Below are 20,529 nucleotides of genomic sequence, written 5' to 3'. Positions count from 1 at the left end.
ATCAAAACTATTATTACTATTATTTAATAATTTATTTGGTATTTCCAGGGCACAAGAAGGTATTTCTTTTCTCTTTAAAAAAATCAGTGAACATAATTTTTCAATCAGTATTAAAAGCTTTAAAACTAGGCCTATTTTTAACTCATTAAGTTCATGTCTGAGAATTCATTCTATGGAAATAACGAGAGGCTCCAAAAATACTTACTTACAGCAGTGCTTTTTAACAGGAAAAAAACACATACCACGAAAACCTAAATGTCCCAAAATTGAAGACTGGCTACGTAAATGATGGTTTTGTCTATAACATGGGAAACTATTCAATCACTAAGAAAAAATAATATAGGACAATGTTTATTGGCACAGGAAAATGTTCACAATCTATTAGTAAGTGAAAAAAAAAAAAAAAAAAAGCAAATTTTGTTTAACAAGGAAAGAGCCAGAAAGGAATTCATCTCATTGTGATTTTTCCCGAGTAGGGAGATTAAGGTAATTTAATTTCTCCCCAATGTTTCTTCAACAAATAGACATTAATTTTGTAATCAGAAAAAAAGTTATTTAAAATAAAATGAAGGCAGCACATCTCTCTCTCAAATAACAAAGCTCTCGATGACTCAGAAACATACCGTAGCGTCATCTGACCCTGAGGCGAAGGCGTCTCCGCTCGGGTAGTACCTGCAGGGGGAGGTGGGGAGAACGCACTGTAGAGCGGAGACTCCCAACCCCGGATGCCCGTCATCACCGTCGGGGAAGGCTGTTCCATGCCAGGCCCTCGGAACCAGAATCTCCACTTCTAGGGACACGAGGGCCATTTGTTACGGAGGCCAGAAAGGGAAGCTCGTCCGGCAGACCCGCTGGCCTCTAGTTTTCTTCCCTGTCAGTGGGAGACAGCGGCATCGGCCTTGCAGAGTGTTGGTGAGGAGTAGATGTGATAATACAGGTATCTGTACAGGCATGGAACACAGGCATGGAACACAGAGCAGGTCCCCGGACCCTTGACCACATACCTCATTCCTAAGACATGGCCCAGAGCTCAGGGATAAGAAAGCGGTTACAAACACAGACACTGGAATCAGACACACAGAGCCCCATGCAGATCTCTGCACTGACTGCTTACTACATGGAATACTTGTGCAAAGGGACTTCACCTCGCACAGCCTCAGTTTCCTCGTCAAGAGGGAATAAGACAGCAACGAATGTGGCATGGTGCCGAATAAAGAGCTTCCAGTAAATAACGATGCTTTCTGTCACCGTCACTCTCTTTTCTATAACCGCTCCCCAGAGAGGCAGACCTCAGGGGAGACCTGGTGGAATAGCGGCCTTCAGAAGGAGAGGGTCAGGGTAAAGGCAAAAGCCTGGGTAAGAGACTGTGTCTTCTTAAGCTGAATTTCATCATAAGGGTTTCCTTGACTTTTGTGGAGATTCTGTCTGTCACCTTAGCAACTTCATTTCTATCTGCGGTAACTTCTGGATCAATTTTCTGGGTAATTGCTACATATTTGCAAAAAGCGACAGCCTTTTTCCTTTTATCTTATCCCATATTTGAGGGCAGGGAGCTAGACAGTTCTTACTAACATTTCTAGTACTCCTAATGTAATTAAGTCAACTCATTTTGTTTTTGCTTTTAAGGGGAACAAGCCTAGTATTGCCCACTAAGCACACTGAAGATGCCTGGGTGATTATATTATATATACTGTCTGGACAGTGTCATCTTCCAAATTTAAAGTCAACATTGACCTCTTTCTTAGGATCCAGTTCATAGATCCTGCATGTCATTTGGCCCTTTCCATGTCATCCTGTGGAATTTGGGCTCCAGGAACCGGCACGGAAATGCTGACACTCTGGCTATTGCCGCTGCTCTGAGCAATAAACTGTCCTTCACCCTGTATCTTCTGTCTACCAGCAGCTATGAACTTGTGACAGCCTAACTTGATAGCCTGCAGGTCAGGTAAGACCTCAGAACATTCCCAGTTCTAGACAGTTCTGTCTCTACTATGCTTTCTTAGTTCCAGCCGCCATCCTTTCTCTCTTGATCTCACGCAACTTCCCTCTAGCCGGCTATCACACATCCTTCCATTCTTGCTCCCCTATAACCTGTTCTCCACTCAGCAGCCAGAATGATCCTTTAAAGGCAAACATAGATCATGTTAGCCACCCTCTCCCCCAACTCAGCAATCTGGCCTCTTGTTAGGTCCCTGAACCTCGCATCTCCCCCGGTTCTTTATAATCCGGCCTCAACTTAAATATCACCTCCTCAGAGAGGCCTTCCCTGTCCATTCTAAGAAACAGCCCATCCCTCTGCTTCTCCTTGTATTACTTTCATTCATAGCACTTATCAGCATCTCAAATTAAATCATACATTTGTTTATTTGTGCGTTTTCTTGTCCCCTGCAGGAAAGAAGAGACTTTGTCTGTCTTATTCACAACTGTATTCTCAGTTCCTGGGACAATGTCTAGCCTAGAAGTACTCAACAAGTATTTGTTGAATGAACGAGAAATATTGACTCAATAGGGAGGATGCCACCAGTGCCCCTGGTACAGTTATATTAAAGTCTCTGAGAGCTTTGGAGCGCTATTCAGTCCCACCACAGAGCAGCCATTCTTGCTGGGAGGCCTCTCGGCCCAGTACGTGAAGCCTGGAGGCGGTGGTGGGCTCAGGATGACCCCAGGCCAGGGAGCCCAGGAGAACAGAGGAGCAGCTGAACACCCTACTCACTGACCGGACACTGTTGACGTCTGATTCATGGGTTTCAAAGGCTTGCACGCACTGGCCGGAACGCATGTCCCACACCATGGACTTCTTGTCACAGCCCTACAAATGCAAAGTTACCCGGAGTTAAGGCCGTTGCAAGGACTGTGCACAGACACCGTGAGTTCCAGTTATGTAACACAGACCATGTCTGTCGGAGATCATCTTTGCTTCAGGCCCTCAGAAGGCCAGAAGCAGATCTCGGATTGGGCGGGGGACAAGGGAAGGACCCAGCTTCCCCCTGGAGCGTGCTTTCTTCTTTGGCAGCTTCCTGATTGGGCACAAACTGTCCAGAGCCTACATCTCACCTTCCCCATGGCATGTCCCAGGCCTTCATTTCCCCTTCCTTCCTCCTCCCTCTGTCGCTGCCTCTCTGAGCCCAGAGGGGAGAACAGACACACAGTGGCTGCCAGGTGGCCATGGACTGCACCACCACCCTCCCTGGTAGACAAAGCACTCTAGACGTTTCCCTTGGTCTTTACCCCAGACACGAAGGTGTTTCCGGTTTCTGAGGGCGCCAGGTCCAAGCAGAGCACGTCGGCCCCGTGCCCGTGGAAGCTCTGCAGCAGCTGCCCGCTCTCCACGTCCCACAGGGCGCACGTCCCGTCCCCGCTCGCCGTCAGGATCTGACGTGGGAAGGACAGGAAGAGTGTGTTTCCACTATCAGCTCTGTGAGGAGCAAGGCCACAGGGAAAAAAGGCCCCTCACACACACACACACACACACACACACACACACATAGAGGCCCCTTACACACACACACACAAACACACACAGAGGCCCCTCACACACACACACACACACACACACACACACACACACAGAGGCCCCTTAAACACACACACACACACACACACACAGGCCCCTTACATACACATACACACACACACAGGCCCCTTACACACACACACACAGGCCTCTTACACACACACACACACACACACACACACACACAGAGGCCCCTTACACACACACACACACACACACACGCCCCTTACACACACACACACACACACACACAGAGGCCCCTTACACACACACACACACACACACACACACGCCCCTTACACACACACACACACACACACACACACAGGCCTTTTACACACATACATATACACACACACACACACACACACCCCCAACACCCTGTCACTGCTGCATTCCTGCTCCTGCAAAATAAGACTGTGAACCAAGTAAACAACTTACCAAAACTTAACTGCTTGCTCCTCAAGTTGGGCTTTGAGACCCTAATCTCACTGGATTCACCAATCCAAAGCTACAATATTATATCGTCAACCAGCTTCTCATTGTGAGAGGTCCACCTTAAAACCACGCAGGGCAGTATCTGAAACCCTCCAAGCAGCCCTCCCTGATTCCTCCACCTTAAGGCCTAGAGATTCTCAGGCTGGGGTTCTCTCCCTCACTGCAGAAGGTCTAAGGAACTTAGCATGGCCGAATGGCATGTTTTTCTGACCGTCTTGTAGACAAGACACTGATCACCATGACAGAGTGTGAAAAGTGCCGAGATACAGCTGGGCCCACGGGAGGGGCACCAAACGCACTCTGGGGCATCTGAGCTGGTCTTAGAGGATTGAGTGACCGCTGGCCAGGTGAAGGAGGGCAGGCACTACCGTGACTGCCTACCTCTGCTCTGGATGAAAGGTGTGTCTGTGTAGAGAGTGAAGACTTCAGTCTGCAGACAGAAAGAAGCTATGGAAAGCTTCCAATCGGAGTGATAAGATCAGGGTATGTTTTCGGAGACTCTGTCAGCTCAGTGGAGCGATCACAGCAGCCTCTGCACAGCCGTCAGTGAGTGAGGCTGGCCCACCCAGGGAGAGGAACGCTGGGCTGCCTGGGGAAAGGCATGGGGCTTGGGCTCCGGCTGAGCATACCTGCGTGGGGTTGGGAGAAAGGCAGTGGGATCCAGGATTTATGGGCTCCCAGACCCAGTTGACAGCACTGCAGCACCCTGGAGCCAGGAGCAGCCCTGGGGATCACAAGCCATAGGGAACCTCCCTGTGCCCCACCCTCTGGCTGCTCCTGGAGGAGGTGATAAGCCAGTGCAGGAAGTGGCTGGGCAATGTCAAGTGCCCACAGCAGAGAGCCCTCTGTGGGTGATAGTGACTGATGCTGAGGAAAGAAGACAGAAATCAGGCCTTAAGAATAGCTGGCATGCAAAGGCCCGCTGACCTGCTGCACCTCTAATTGCCATTTGCTGGAGTCTTCTCTCCCCTCCCCTCCCGCCTTCCCATTCCCCTCTCTCTTGCTCGCTAGGCCTAGCACTGAGGAGGAATCTCTGCCTTCTGCAGGGAGGGAACACAGCACGGGAGGGGAACTGCTCCCACCCGGCCTTGTGCCTGAGGCGGCCTGTCTGGGCGGGTCGTCCTGTGGGAAGTCGGGGAGGCCTAGGATCTCCTCCCCGGGGAGGCCCCTCGGAGCACCTCCCGGAACTGGAGCTGGGTGAGTTCCGGAGCACTCGGGCTTCTTGGGTCTAGGCCCCAAAGTCCTCCTCAAGGTCCCCATGGGAGGCAGCTCTCAAATTTGGGGAATTTCCAAGGCTGCAACTCCATGGGACTCCTTACAGCCTCAGCTTCTGTCAAATGGACATCCGACAAGATGAGCCAGGCTGGTGAGAGCAGCTTAGGAACACACAGGACTGACCGCATCTTAACCTGGGCACTTGTACCTACGCTACCATTCCGTCCCATCTCTCCAGGCCCACCCCCCATTGCCTGCCCTGCACCGCTCCTGTCCCAGCACTTGCAAGGGTGAATCCAATCTTTTTTGGGATGCCAGGTCCAAATACTCTGCTTTAAATGATTGCCACAGATTAGCTCTTTAATTTGGTCATTTTTCATACCATACGCTTCAATCAAACAAATGGACTGCTTTTAGAAGTAAAAAGTAAATCCTTAATATTTTAAAAATACCTTTGGAATCTTCATTACAATGTAAGTACAAATAAATTTTAAAAACCAAACACTTATTATCATCAATGCACTAAACATAACCTCTAACTGTGTCACTCATTTATTCTAGAATGTAAAGAATTTATAGCTTTAATGCCATAATCTTATATCAGACCCTTGAGGTTTTCTTCTTCTTTTTTAAAGTATATTTTTATTGGCTTTAGAGAGGAAGGGAGTGGGAGAGAGAAAGAAACATCAATGATGAGAATCATTGAACAGCTGCCTCCTGCAGGCCCCACACTGGGGATCAAGCCCGCAACCCGGGCATGCGCCCTGACTGGGAATCAAATTATGACCTCCTGGTTCATAGGTTGATGCTCAAACACCGAGCCACAGCAGCAGAGTGAGTTTTTATTTTATTTTATTTTGATCCCAGAAACGGCAAGAAACTTCAGGTTCATTAATTTATTAATACCCACACCAGACCATGCACCTGAACTGTTGTGCAATGAAGCTTTGTGTTAATATCAGTAATATAACAGTAAGAGCTAATATTTACCGGGGACTGTATGTATTATTTTCTACCAGTCATCTAATTTAACCCTCAGAAAACCTTGCCAGGGAAGAATTTATTGCCATCCTCACTCACAGGTGAGAAAACTAAAAAAGGAACACACCTTGCTTAGGATTGACCAGCCTGAATGCAGTGGAGCCGGGATTCGATCCCCCTGTCTGACTCTAAGCCAAGCCCTGTGCCCGGTGCCCTGGCAAGGTGGCTGGCGTGGCCAGCGGACTTCCTTCTATTCCATCTCCCTCTGGCTGCCTGCTAGGAAACAGCACTTTCTGCCTAACCGGTGCCCCTTCCATCCCCAACTCACAGTGAGGGTGATCCGTCTCCACCGGAGACACCTGAGATGCCTGGCGACCCCTGTGCCTACGTCCCTCTGTGGCTTCCTCCTTCCTCACTAAGACCTCTGCTGCTTTGCTCCTCCTCAGGCTCAAAGGCACCTGCCAGGTTGTGGCTGCTGCAGCCAGCTGGGCCCACAGCAGCCCCTGCTGTTCAGGTCTGCAAGGCTCCTGGTCCCAGACACCAGGTGTAAATACTACAGGTCAACCTGACACCCCTCTTGTCGGCAATTAAACAATGACCCAGTTATCCGGTCTCCTGATGGAGTCAGCTGAAGCCAGAGTGGGCCAGGGAAGACTTTATCTGACACACACTCTCCTGCTTAAAACAAGCCATGTATGACCCTGCCCTCGCAGGCTGCCCACCACCCACAAGGCATTCGGGGAGCCCTGGGCTGTGTCCCTGCCCACTTCTGGGGCTGCCTGCCTCCCACTGGGCTCCCCTCACACCTCACTGGCAATGCCCTCACCCTCCAGGCTGGTCCAGGCAACTCCATGCAGCTGGTCTGTGACCACTCCTCCCGCCCTGAGCTCCCAGCCTGCTCCGCTGTTCAGTTCCGACTGGTTTCCATGAAGGTCCCTGAGGGCAGAGACTGAGTGTCCCCAGTGCCTGGCAGCGTGGGTGGTGGACACGGGGAAAGGTTTGCTGAACAGATGTGAGAAATGAACCACAGTGCACTTTCACAGCTCACTAAGAAAATGTGGCCGGCGTGCTGAGTAGTGTTTTTACTTTGGGTTTTCTCAGAGGAGGGCGCAGATTTACTACCTACAGCTGCTTCTTTTGCATCTGTCCAAACTGGAGCGTGAAGCCGTCAGCGAGGCGTGTAACGCGCACACCCTGAAGCTCGGCCGCTCCGTGAAGGTGCACTCACCTCCCGGCCTTGGACCCACCGCTCAGACTGGGAGACGGAATTCCCACCCCCGGCTCCCTGGTCCACCCCCGACAAGGCAATGAGAGAAGGATGTTCAATATGGCAGGTATTTTATCTCCTCTATCAACAGCCAATAGCCCTGGCTGTCCTCATTTCTGCTTTTATTTAAAATAATAATCACCAACGAGGAACAGGAGCTTCCTCTGGAGCACCCCTTTTGCTAAGAGGAACCCTGGGGCTCCTCCTCTGCCCTCCCGCAGGCCGCCCTCCCACGGGCTCTCACTCACCTGCATGTCCGAGTTGGTGAAGCTGCAGGCTGACAGGTAGTTGGTGTGCATAGCCACAGACTTCTTTTTGGCGGCCATGCTTTCGTTTTTGTCAAAGGTCAGTGGGTACACAGAACACTTGTTATCCAAGCCCCTGGCATGGGAAGAAAGAAGTGTCCAAGGTTAATGGAGGGTAACACAGTGTACCCTCAGGAGAACAGAGATTAAGGTACAATCTTCCGAATAACCTAGATGCTCTTTTCATTTACTGTGGTCACGCATTTTCCTTTTAATGGCTGTTAATATTCCATTCAATTCAGGTACCACTATTATTCAACAACTAGAGGCCCAGTGTATGAAATTTGTGCACAGGGGTCAGGGTTAGAGAGGGCGGTGTCTGTCCCTCAGCCCAGACTGCACCCTCTTCAATCTGGGACATCCTTCTCACAATCTAGGACTGCTGGCTCCCAACCACTCTCCTGCCTGCCTGCCTGCCTGATTGCCCCTAACTGCTTCTGCCTACCAGCCTGAACACCCCCTAACCACTCCCCAGCAAGCCTGATTGATGCCTAACTGCTTCCCTGATGGCCCAATTGTCCCTAACTGCCCTCCCCTGGAGGCCTGGTCACCCCCAACTGCCCTCCCCTGCCAGCTATCATGTGTCCACATGGGGGCGGCCATCTTGTGTGTTGGAGGGATGGTCAATTTGCATATTATGTCTTTATTATATAGGATTTCCTTTGGTGAACATATTGTTTCCCTTTTTAGTCTTTGGCTTTATTTTACATAATTCTACAATAATTATTATTCATATATTTTTTTCTATATTCTGAGTCTTTGCCTTCATGTTCTGATGTGTAAAATCACTAGATCGAAGGTTCTACATTTTTCCAGGTTTCTGGTACATGTAACCAACATGCATTCCAAGATGTTTGCATCTGAGTCAGGGGCATAGTTTTAAAGCTTATACCACTGTCACTCTGTAATGAAAATAATAATGAAAGAGATTTCTGTGTGGTTTTTTTTTTTTTGTTTGTTTTTTAATAACGTTCAGGGAGCAATTTAACACATTGTTTAACAAGCAAACAATAAAAAGTACAAGTTCTTGTCTGTGTATTTCTGCCCATACCACAGTGTTCTATGGGTCACAGGACATCTGAAAAGCTGCTGTGGGGCCTACTTACCCACACGCAATGGCACAGCCTGACGGGGCGTACGCACACGCCATCACCCACGTGCAGGGCATGGTGACCGCATGCTCCTGAAACACAGTGTGAACCGTTCACAGAATAAACAAGGGAAGCTTCACACACACACACATCTCAACATTTACCTTTTAAAAAGTCACTGGCCATCTTACTGAATTATGTTATAGTTTCAAAGGGCAGTGGAGTGGGGTAACGATTAGCTTGTGACAGACAAGGAGTCTCACTCAGCCCCAAATAATCAACCAAACATTACGTCATATATTCTATATTTTTAATATATATTTTTATTGATTTCAGAGAGGAAGGGAGAGGGAGAGAAGGATAGAAACATCAATGATGAGAGAGAATCACTGTTCAGTTGCCTCCTGAATGCCCCACATTGGGGATCAAGCACGCAATCCAGGCATGTGCCCTGCCCTGACCAGGAATTGAACTGTGACCTCCTGGTTCATAGGTTGATGTTCAACCACTGAGCCATACTGACCAGGCTATTAAGTCATATATTCTAAAAGTTAAAATCCCAACTAGCAAAAAAAAAAAAAAAAAAAAAAAAAAAATCCTTAAGGCTTTACTTTTTTCTTAATGTTATACCCCACTTGTTCTTCTGAATGAATGAATAGGGGGCTCCTTTCCTTTTACAGGTCCATCCAAATTTCATTTCCAACATATACTCTGATTTCCATTTTCAAAATATAACCTTGAATAACTGTTTACGTGTATAAGTTTGTTTACAAGAGCCTCGGTCCCCTCTGAGTCCTAAACCACTCCTGGTTTAGGAGGGCTGAGTGGGGGTGGGAGGCTGATCCTGGGTTGTGCTCAGGGGTGAGAGAGCCTGTGAAGTGGAAGGATGAAGTGCGAGGCCTAACAGTCCCCGGCTTGGATGGTGGTCGAGTCACCCACATCCTCCTGCGCGCAGATGAGCAAACAACAAAGCCACGATTCAACAGCGTGGCTCCCACAGCAACAAGATGTGCAATAGGCAAACCAGCCGCTGGCACTAACACAGCCTCATCCTCGTCTGTGAGGGGAGGGGGGGGGGACTAAGTTTGTGCAGGACAGGCCAGGCTGGCCTTTCCTCTAGGTTCCCTGTGTTCTTATGGGGAAGCACAGGCCCGGAGCTGCCTGTCAGCATCCTGGTGTCACTCACAGCCCTGCCGCCTCTCAGGCTGGGAATCACCTACTGCTCTCCAGCGAGTGAGGCGAGGAGGCCGCTCTCTCAGCTCAGGGCCCTTTCCCTACAAGTGATGGCTCGGTTCCCGGCCAGAGGCCACCAGTGGTGGCCCTACAGCTCCCAGAAACCGGGCAGGGTGTGCTCTGTGCCATGCTAAGGTATAAACAGAAGCAACACAACCCCAAGCACGCACTGCTTAGGCGTGCTGGGAGCGGCGGAGTCCTCCATGGAGGGAGGGATGTACACTGACCTTTCCAAACTGTTCTTTTTCCCCCAGGGGCCTAAACTCTAGGGACTTGCTCTACAGATGGCTCTGGGGCCTCACCTGATCTGGTCAGGTAACAGCTGCTTACATGGCACTTACTAAAACACATTCAATAATGCAGAATATGGGTATCGCTCAAATCTGTCATAATACATCCCCTTTAAAAAAATATATATATTATTGATTTTTTACAGAGAGAGGAAGGGAGAGGGATAGAGAGCTGGAAACATCAATGAGAAAGAAACATCGACCAGCTGCCTCCTGCACACCCCCCAACGGGGATGTGCCCGCAACCAAGGTACATGCCCTTGACCGGAATCGAACCCGGGACCTCTCAGTCCGAAGGCCGATGCTCTATCCACTGAGCAAAACCGGTTTTGGCTATGTCTCCTTTTTAATATCGTGAAAAGGAAGGTTTTCTTCTAAGTAAACGTTGGAATCCATACTCAACACACAATACTCATTACTATAAATGCCAACGCGATGCAGGCATGCAAGCACACCTAGAGATTTCCGCCTTTCCCTTTAGGGGAGAGTCTGAATTTAGGTCTATGCTGCAGCCGTGCACGCTCAGGCCAGAGCTGCGAGGGGCTCAGACCCCCCTGCGCCCCGGACAGAGTGTGAATCCCCGCAGCCAGGGCTTCGCCCGCCGTGTGCTCATGTCCCCGGCGCCACGGAGCCTGGCCAAAGACGGAGGGGAGAGGAAGCGGGGAGCTGGGAGCCTCTTATTGTCACCCAGAGGAGGGATAAACGCAGCCGCCTGTGTGCAGGGGCCCCGGGTGCCAGGCCCTGCCCTTCCTGTCACACCGGGAGCTCATTCCGTGGGCTCCGCAGGCTCCTCTGAGGGCAAAGGGTGTCGGCTCGAGGGAGGGATGAGCGCTACAGTGGGCTGCTGCGCTGTCTTAACACCGATGGGCTGTGTGGGGTTTCCACCCTAGACAGGCTCCCCGCGAGGCAGGAAACGGGCACAGGGCTGGGGAGCCGGACCAGAGCGCCTTTTAATGAGGCTCGGGTTCGAGGTGCCCCCCGGAGTGCGCCGGGGACACCTTACCTTGTTAGTCGTGAAGGAATCCCACACGATCACCTTCCCGTCCTGGAGGGAGAAGAGAAGACCAGACCGATGAGGGGTTGTCAGCAAGTCCACCTCCTCTGTAACCACACTGCAGCCCACAGGGGGGTGTGGGGAGACCAGCCTGTCATGTGTGTGTCACACAAACCGCCCAGAGACAAACCCAGGGCTCTGGTCCCTATAGCACAGCCGCCTGAGCACACGGGTGTGGTGGCTCTGGGCCACAGCGGCGGAGGGCGGCTGAGCTGACTTCCTTCAGGGCATGGGGCACCCTCGGAGATGGTGACTCTGCAGTCTCCACAGCAGGCTTGATATTTGTAATCACTCAAGCCATCTTGAGCCAAATCTGGCGAATGAGGTGCCGGGAGGGGGCGGTAATGCCGCTTAGGGGCACAAACAGGGTCTGATCACCGCTGCTCGCCTTGCACGACTTCCATGCTCATGCCGAGTGTGGCTGAGGGCCCCAAACAAGGTCAAAGTTGACAGTGTTGGGCCTTTCGAGATCCCTAAGGACCCCGGTCTCCTGGTCTGACTTCTCTGGCTGCACCCCCAGCACGACGTGTGGGGAGGGTTAGGTAACAGCACAGAGCAGGTAACAGCTGCCTACATGGCACTTAGTAAACACATTGCCCACCCCCCGCCCACAGGCAGCTTTCACTCGGTGACTTCCTCCACGGCACTGCCGGCCTGCCTGTCCTCGCTGCCCACCTGCTGGGCGCTTTGGAGAGAAAAGGGCACCCAAGAGGCTAAAATCAGGCTGATAAAAGGAAATGTGGCCCCTCCGTGAGCACAGCTTATACAACAGGGCCTGCGGGCCTGGCGAGAGGATGCCTCCTCCCCAACCCTGACCCACATGGTCAGGCTGACTCATTGCCTGCCTTTGCAGGGAGAAGGGCGGCTCTGAGTCACACATGTCTGTTCCAGAGCCTTCCTGCTGTCCCCGCTCCCTCCCACCCCCCAGCCACTCTCTCTGCGGCAGACACGGTGGATGGAGCCTGTCAGCCCTCCGCCCCGCCTCTCTCTCTAATCAGAGTGACCAAAAAATCCACATACTCTATTCTTTCAAGGATAAAACAGCCTGAGGTGGGAACACGCACATCTCAATAACCACGTTGTCAAAGTGGGCATTTGAGAAAACAAGGTCTGGAAAGAAGCGCCCTAAAATAAAAAGAAGGGTTTTGGCAGGGTGGTGGCAGAAAACCCTTTCTGTGCTCTCTTTTCCAGTGTTTCTTGGATGTGGTGAAGGGCGAGCACTAAACTTTTTATGGACTTAGAAAAAGCAAGCGCTATGTGACACACTAGACTGGCAGCTAATACAGCATTGTAATGACCCGGGTCCTGTCAAAACAGCCCTGACGTGAATGTTGGAGCTGTGGCTCACGTAGGACACATACAGTGTTTATAGTTAAAAGGGCTATAAAAAAACAACAACGAACTGCCCTTTGAAAAAGCTGGGGTGAAGGCAAGGGTGAAAGGAAGCCCAACTTGGCTATGAAAATACATGACTTCAGTTTACAGTTGTATGTTCAATGCATGTGGCATCCCAATAACCCTAAAAAGTGCTACACAGTGGCTGCCCGGCTCCAGGAATCCCTGGCGACCCAAGTCTCACACGGCCGGATGGGCCTCTCCCTCGTTACATCGGGCTGGGCTGGGTGACCAAGGGATACAGCCGAGTGAGGCCAGGTCAGGGCGCCCTGCATGGAGGCTGGCTTCTGCCTCCTCTCCCTCTCCTGGATCACGTGCTCTGGCGAGCCCAGCCCATGTCCTGAGCAGCCCTGTGGCAAGTCCCCAGGAGCGGAACTAAGACCTGCGGCCACAGCCGGAGAGGGAGCCACCTCAGAGCGAGCCTCGGCCTCATTGCTGCCTGCAGCCCGCTCGCGTCCAGCCTGCAGGCCCCGAGAGACTGGAGCCAGCCACCCAGCCACCCAGGCACCCGGCCACCCAGCCACCCAGCCACCCGGCCACCCAGCCACCTGGCCAAGCTGCCCTGGTCCCTGGCTCTCAGGAGCCCCGAGAGAGAATGAACTTTTGCTGCTTGCAGTTGCTAACTTTTGGGGTGATCTGTCATGCAGCAATAGATAAAACTAATGTAAGATGGAAAATAAACTATGTCAACTATACGAAATGAATGGAAAATTAGGTTTCACAAAATATGTATTTTTTTTTTCATCCTCATCACCAGACAGGGGTGGTTTCTCAGCCCTTACCCTGGAGAACTGTTTTTATTTTTATTGTTTAAAGTATTACATATATCTCCCTTTTCCCCAATTGACAGCTCCCCCAGCCACTCCCACCCCCCACCCCCGGACAAGCCCCCACCACCGCAGTGTCTGGGGCCACTGGCTATGTTCACATGCATGCATACAGCCCTTTGGTTGATCTCTTACCCCTCCCCCTCCCCTGCCCTCTGGAGAACTGTTCTTAAATAGTCTTTACAAAACATCTATCTTAAATTTGTCCTTTAAGACCTAAAATTGCTCAACAAGCCATGGTGGCCTCTCAGCCACGCGGCCCTCCATCTGGGAAAACCCACTGTTTCACCGTTGGCTTCCTCACACCTAAGACCGTGAGGCGTGCTCAGGAAGGAACGGTTTTAAATGGCCAGTCAAATCGAGGTTACGGCGTTTCAGCAGGACCGATCCCCAGTCCCCCTAAATGAGCGCGGCCCCGCGGAGAACAGAACTGCCATGCCCGCCGCACTCGTGTCCTCTGGGGAAGAAGCAGAGGCGCAGAGGCCGAGAGGCCGGAGAGGGTTTCTGAGGAGGCCCGCTCCCGTGTCCCCCCCCCCCCCCCACACACACACACCAGAGAGCCGCTCCCCATCACACCACAGGCGGGCGACGTACCTGCGAGGAGCTCACGATCCTCCGCTTGTCTTTGCACCAGTCCATGCACAGCACTTTGTTCCCGTGGCCTTTGAGGGTCCGCCTGGTCTTCATGACGAACTGGCCCAGCGCCTCCACCCGCTCCGCCACCTGGTGCACTGAGGGGACAGGGCCACAGTCAGCCTGCTGCCCCGCCAGGCTCTGGCCGCACGCCGGCCCGGGGACACAGGGCTCCCTCTGCAGCCCGGCTGGGTCCCCCTGACTCTGCCATGCCCCCCCCCCCCCCAGGCGCTCTCTTAGGCTTAGAAGAGGGAGAGACAGCGGTGTCAGTCTGTTTTTGAAGCCACGGCCATACGTGCACGCTGAGGGACTAAGAACAGGACCACCTCGTGTCTGCAGAGCCCGAGTGGAATCCTGCCGCTGACGGGCTGCAGCTCTGCGAGCGGGCAGGTGGCAGCAGAGTGCAACCGCTCTCCCCACGTCTCAGGGGAGGAGACGAGGCAGACGGGGGTCACCAGGCTGGTACGAGTCCACACCACTCCCTGCGAGGGGAGCTGTGGCTCCTGGTTCTTTTATCGGCCACTTTCCCGCCACAAGGAAAAGTGATTGACAAAAACCACCCCAGCAGGTGCATAGTGTGTGCCCACGCTGCTCTGTGGCAGGCCCGTGACTCCTAACTGACCCCCTGGGCCTGGTGCGGGCCTGGGACATAGTAGGTTACCCCTTCGCGTGCTGCGGGAAAGAACAGATGAGCAAACCGCTTTGGATGAGGAACGGATGAGGAAACTCCCCAGTATGCGCAGAGATCAGTGCCATGTGCTACACGGCTGAGCACAGGATCTAGGGAAGGTGCCTACACCGGGAAGGAGCTCCAAACAGCAGTCTTTCAGGGGCCGGGGCCCAGGGAAAGCTCTGGGGGCTTGTCCAGATGCTGTCACTGCCGAATCTCAGAGGGAGACCCGTTTCCTCTGAGCAGGAAGGTCGCAGAGGCTGTCCCGTCCAGCCCACGTCGTGCAGATGAGAAAGCCGGGGCGAGGATCCCGTGGCCCCTCCTGCTCCCGGAGCCCCATTCTCTTTCTGGCGGAGGCTGAGCCCAGGTCTCCTTCCTTTAACCCTCTGGCCGGGGCTCCTTCAGCCGCCTCAGCCAGGCGCTCCCGCAGGTGCGTCCTGGCGGGCCCCACGGGCAGGAGCTGCGCTCGGCTGGCGTGTTCCTGCCGGACGTGCGTCCCTGGACCTGGTCCCGGGGAGCAGCAGACAAGCCCCGACGGGAACAGAAGGACTGGACCGGAGAGGAATGTGAACACTGAATGCAACCTCCAGGGTCTTGGGGTCTCCATTGCCCTAAAGCAAGCCTGTCAACCTCAAAGGCTGACACGGGCCAAATAAACCCTTCTCAGGAGTCTGGGCTGAGAGGGCTAACACACCTTCTAGGAAAACCCTTCCTTCCTGCTTCTCTCCCTCCCTTTTCTCAAACACGTCAGTGTGTTTTCCTAAAAAGAAGGAACTCTTACATAACCATGGTGTAATCACCAAAGTTAGAAAATGAACACTGAAACAATCCCACGCCTCACCCACAGGCCTTCCTGACATGCCCTCTACCGTCCCACACAGCTTTAGAGAAAGCGTGTCAAACTGCGGCCCGCAACAAATATTTTTGTGGCCTAGCCAATATAACGGCATGTACAAAAATACTGATTTTATCGTTGCTCTTATCCTATTTTATATTATACTTTTTGAAATAAACCTACGTTTCTATGAAAATTGAAGCTTGTGGGGTTTTTTTGTTTTTGTTTTTGTTTTTGCAGCCCACATAAACCTAAACCTTGTTTATTTGGCCCGTGTCAGCCTTTGAGGTTGACAGGCTTGCTTTAGAGCAATGGAGACCCCAAGATGCTGGAGGTTGCATTCAGTGTTCACATTCCTCTCTGGTCCACTCCTTCTGTTCCCGTCTGGGCGTGTCTGCTGCTCCCCGGGACCAGGTTGTGGGGGACGCACGTCCGGCAGGAACACGCCAGCCGAGCGCAGCTCCTGCCCATGGGGCCCGCCAGGACGCACCTGCGGGAGCACCTGGCTGAGGCGGCATCTTGCAGTTTCTCCGAGGCAGTGACCATGCTGCCTCTTGTAATGAAAAGCACCTTGTGGGGATGGACGTTGAGACTACATAAATATCTTCCTAATCCTCAAACTCAAATCCCTTGCTGTAGCATCCACCAGTTAATGATTCTTGCCTGAGCCAGTGACTGGGAGGGCTGGCCAGGGGTGATTTTTCTAATTCCATCATCCCTCCTGCAATTTTCAAGCTGGCTTTCTAATACAGGGAGAGCTTTCCCTCCACCCCATCTTATGTATTCGTTCGTTTATACTAGTGGGGGCTCATGAATTCTCGCCACACTCAGAAGGTTGTAAGTCCTTTACTATTACTACTTACTAAATAAATAAACACAACTGGAAGTGGTTGAACAGAGTCCCTGATTTGCTCAGATGGAGCCGCATCAGGCGTGCTCTCGTGACCTTGTGGTGCGTACCAGCATCCTCTGAGCCGCTCTCCCGGCAGGCTCATGTTCTCTCCCTAACCTAGCCCTGGGATCAGCCACGTCTCCAAAGTTGGTTTTGCTTAGCTGCCCCATTTCTTGGTGATGAAAAAGCACATGCGAACAGATTAGAAAGTCTTTGTGAAATCCCAAGTGGTCAAACATACTTGCTGAACGATAAAGTGCCACATGGTGCACGATGATGATGCCATCACGTCCGCTAAAACACCGCCTTCTTTCCTGCCCCAAACAGCACGTGGGCCTCTTACTGACACAGTCTTCACAAAAACATGCTGAACGGACGTTTGATGAATTTTCTAAATTTTTATAGGCTGTACACAGGCCTAACACAGCTCAGAGTTGCGATTGTATCCTACTTATTATCTTACTTTGGAGGGTCACATTGATATTATTACTGCTTCCCCCAATTCAGCATTAGGACAACCACAGCTATTTAATCTCCTTCCAAAAAAAAACACGATGATTCACCAACCAAAATAGGGCTCTTCTTACATAATGAGAATTTGAACACATCTCAACTGCTAATTATTTTTACCCACTGCCATTTCCCTTCCCACATACAATTCCCTCCTACCGCTCTATCCTGTTTCTGTCAAATCTCACACCTGTTGAATTAGTTAAAACAAATATAACAGTGAAACATTTTAAGAACAACTGGGCCCTCATGGTTTGGCTCAATGGACAGAGAGTCGGCCTGTGGACTGAAAGGTTCCAGGTTCGATTCCAGACCAAGGGCACATGCCGGAGTTGTGTGCTTGATCCCCAGTAGGGGGCGTGCAGGCGGCAGCTGATCAATGATTCCTCTCATCATTGATGTTTCTGTCTCTCCCTCTCCCTTCCTCTCTGAAACCAATAAAAAATATATTAAATAAGTAAATAAATAAAAACAACTGGAAGTGAGCTGAATATGCTCTGTACATAATTTGTGGAGCTTGTTCAGAGCAGCTGTGCTTTCTCCTTTGCCCTTTCCCGCCTGTACCCATACCCCGCCCCAGACCTTCACCACACTATTGTCTGTGACCACGAGTGATGCATATGTGCATACAAGTTCTTTGGTTAATCTCTTCCCACCCACCCACCCCACCTTCCCTCTGAGATTCAACAGTTTGTATCATGCCTCTATGTCTCTGGATCTGTTTCATTCATCAGTTTATTTTGTTCATTAGATGCCACATAAATCATGTGATACTTATCTTTCTCTGACTGGTTTATTTCACTTAGCATGATACTGTCCAGGTCCTCCATGCTGTCTCAAAGGGTAAGAGATTTTTTTTTTTTTTTTTTTTTTTTTTTTTTTACTGCTGTGTAGTATTCCATGGTATAAATGTACCACAGCTTTTTTATCCACTCATCTACTGATGGCCACTTGGGCTGTTTCCAGATCTTAGCTAATGTAAGTTGCGCTGCTATGAAATAGGCGTGCACATATTCTTTCTGATTGGTGCTTTGCATTTCTTGGGATCTACGGGGTCAAATGGCAGTTCCATAGTTAATTTTCTGAGGAAACTCCATACTGTTTCCCACCATGCATTGCATGTCTCCTGGGTGCAGGTGCTGGCTGGGCTGTGAGATTTACACACAGCCCAAGGACACAGGCTGTGCCCCCATTTCCACAGAAAAGGGCACAGGCTGGGAGGCGAAGGACCTGACATATGCACACACTCTCGAACCCTAAGAGCAGATAAACCCCTCCCCCAGAAGGGTAAACTCTGGGCCGGCAGACAATTAAAGATTAGGTAAGGCAGTGACAACGACTTCTTAGTCCGGGAGACACCCCAGCCTTAGGTCCCCCACACTTCCTGATGGGTCAGTTCGGGATTCTAGACCAGGAACCAAGAAACCCACACTGCTCCCGGCTCGGCCACCACCTGACTGGGAGAGGGAGGCAAAATTCCAGCCCGGAGAGACCTGAGCGACTCACCCAGTCGTGCCCAGCACCGGCCCTGGACGGGGTACCCGGAGGGCAGGGCTGAGCCCGTCCTGCCCGGGGCCCGGCAGGAGGAGCAGAGCAGTGGTTTTCAGGTGTGAGTTGTACAAGTCCCCTCCCCCTGCCCTCTTCTACTCTTTCACACACAGAGTCTTACTAGAAGCCATTACAGAAAACAGAGCAGAGCGAGCTGGTGGATGGTGGGTCGGGAAAGGGCGCTGGGCTCAGAATCACATCTGCCTGCTCGGCATGCCTGCTGCCCACTGGCCCCACGGCCCAAACAGCCAGGGTGGGGCCGGGAGCTGCACCAGCCCTGTCGCTTCTCAGGGGAGGAAAATGAGGCCTGAGGGGAGGGCACGTTGTATGTTAGTGAGCCATGCCCAGCTCTGTAAAACAGGGTGCTAAGAGTTCATCTAGATGGGGCCTTAGAAAACATCTAGAATTCTGGTTTCAGGCAGAGATTAATTTTTTCATCAAGATGTGGCTTCCTTTCGGGGAATAGTGTTGCTATTTACTTTATAATCTGTGCACACACGAGTTTAAAGTCAAATGTATAGTACGCAGGTCAGGACACAGACTTCAAGCCATGTAACTAACTTCCTGAAGTGAAAATACACAGCAGGGTCCCTCTGCTCACTCCACAAGGCCACGAGAAAAGTGGCTGAGCACGGACAGCTCTGAAGTCCCCCTGAAAATCAGCACTGTGAGATTTATTATAAACATGGGAGAGAAAGCCAAAGACAAGTGAGCTGTCTTAAACAGGAAAACAGAACGATCTGAAAATTAATCTTGCCCTTGTCAGGTGGCTCCGTGGGTTGGAGCATCGGCCCATACAGCAAAAGGTTTCGAGTTTGATTCCTGGCCAGAGCACACAGCCAGGGTGCGGGTTTCATCCCTGGTCAGGGCCTATATAGAAGGCAATCAATCGATGTTTCTCTCTTGCTCTCTAAAATAAATCAATCTAAAATAATAAAAGGGTAATATGCTAATTAGAGCGGACGTCTTCTGGACATCCTTCCAGCCGTCCTTCCTGATGAAGCTGGAGCCGGTAGGAAGCCGGCCTGGATCCTGGGTGCCGGCAGCCGGGGGAAGGAAGGCCTACTCTCGCAAGAATTTTCATGCATCAGGCCTCTATTAAATAAATACAAATTTAAAAATCAATAGACATATGCTCAGGTGAGGATAAAAAAAGATCTTGAATCACTCTGTAAATTTTCTACCAATACAGTCTTTTGATGGCCACTATTTTGGTAAATCAAGACTCAAGGAGGGAAAATTTCCCAAAGCTAATTTTCAGAAACAGTCTGATTCTACCCCAAGGTTCAAAGGGGTAGGAGGTATGCAAACCCTCCCACACCTGATGGAAGGAACACACCTACAATCACATTACCTCAGGACACCTGTCACAGGTTTTTGAGTTTCTTTAAAACCATGCATTAGCCACAGTATAAACAATTCCCTAATGAAAAGTTGGAAGGGTGACACCAGGGTACACAGCATTTAAGATGGAATACCATGTAGAATACCACCTAATAATTTTTAAATGCTGACACTGAAAGGAACTGCACAATCCACTGTGATAAATTAAAACTAGGCTCCAACTCAATACCGAGGACAGGCCCAAGTATGTGTATAGATACACACAGAAATATGAACACATAAGCTACAAAATACATCAAAATACTCAAAGTGGCTCCCTCTGGGTTGGCGTGGTTATGCATGGCCTGTGTCCTTCTACTAGTATATCCCTAAGTTTGCTACAGAGGGCATGAGTTTCTGACGGGCTCCGAGGACATTTGCATTCACT

At 51.0% G+C, this 20,529-nt stretch overlaps 1 protein-coding gene across 3 annotated transcripts in view; it reads right to left on the bottom strand.

Moving 5' to 3' along the window:
- Positions 1–20,529, bottom strand: part of GNB5 (G protein subunit beta 5) — a 40,215-nt gene that overhangs the window by 4,711 nt on the left and 14,975 nt on the right. For all 3 annotated transcript variants that reach the window (XM_036441732.2, XM_036441751.2, XM_036441740.2), the window contains 7 exons: positions 14,265–14,401; positions 11,398–11,439; positions 8,887–8,963; positions 7,724–7,856; positions 3,229–3,372; positions 2,718–2,809; positions 624–672 (listed from right to left, as the gene is read on the bottom strand). In XM_036441732.2, the coding sequence (XP_036297625.1) occupies positions 624–672; positions 2,718–2,809; positions 3,229–3,372; positions 7,724–7,856; positions 8,887–8,963; positions 11,398–11,439; positions 14,265–14,401 (674 nt within the window). The remainder of the gene's footprint in view (positions 1–623; positions 673–2,717; positions 2,810–3,228; positions 3,373–7,723; positions 7,857–8,886; positions 8,964–11,397; positions 11,440–14,264; positions 14,402–20,529) is intronic.

The sequence above is a fragment of the Pipistrellus kuhlii genome, unplaced genomic scaffold, assembly GCF_014108245.1.
Source record: "Pipistrellus kuhlii isolate mPipKuh1 unplaced genomic scaffold, mPipKuh1.p scaffold_m20_p_1, whole genome shotgun sequence".
Lineage (NCBI taxonomy): Eukaryota > Metazoa > Chordata > Mammalia > Chiroptera > Vespertilionidae > Pipistrellus > Pipistrellus kuhlii.
This window is presented reverse-complemented; position numbering and strand designations above follow the sequence as displayed.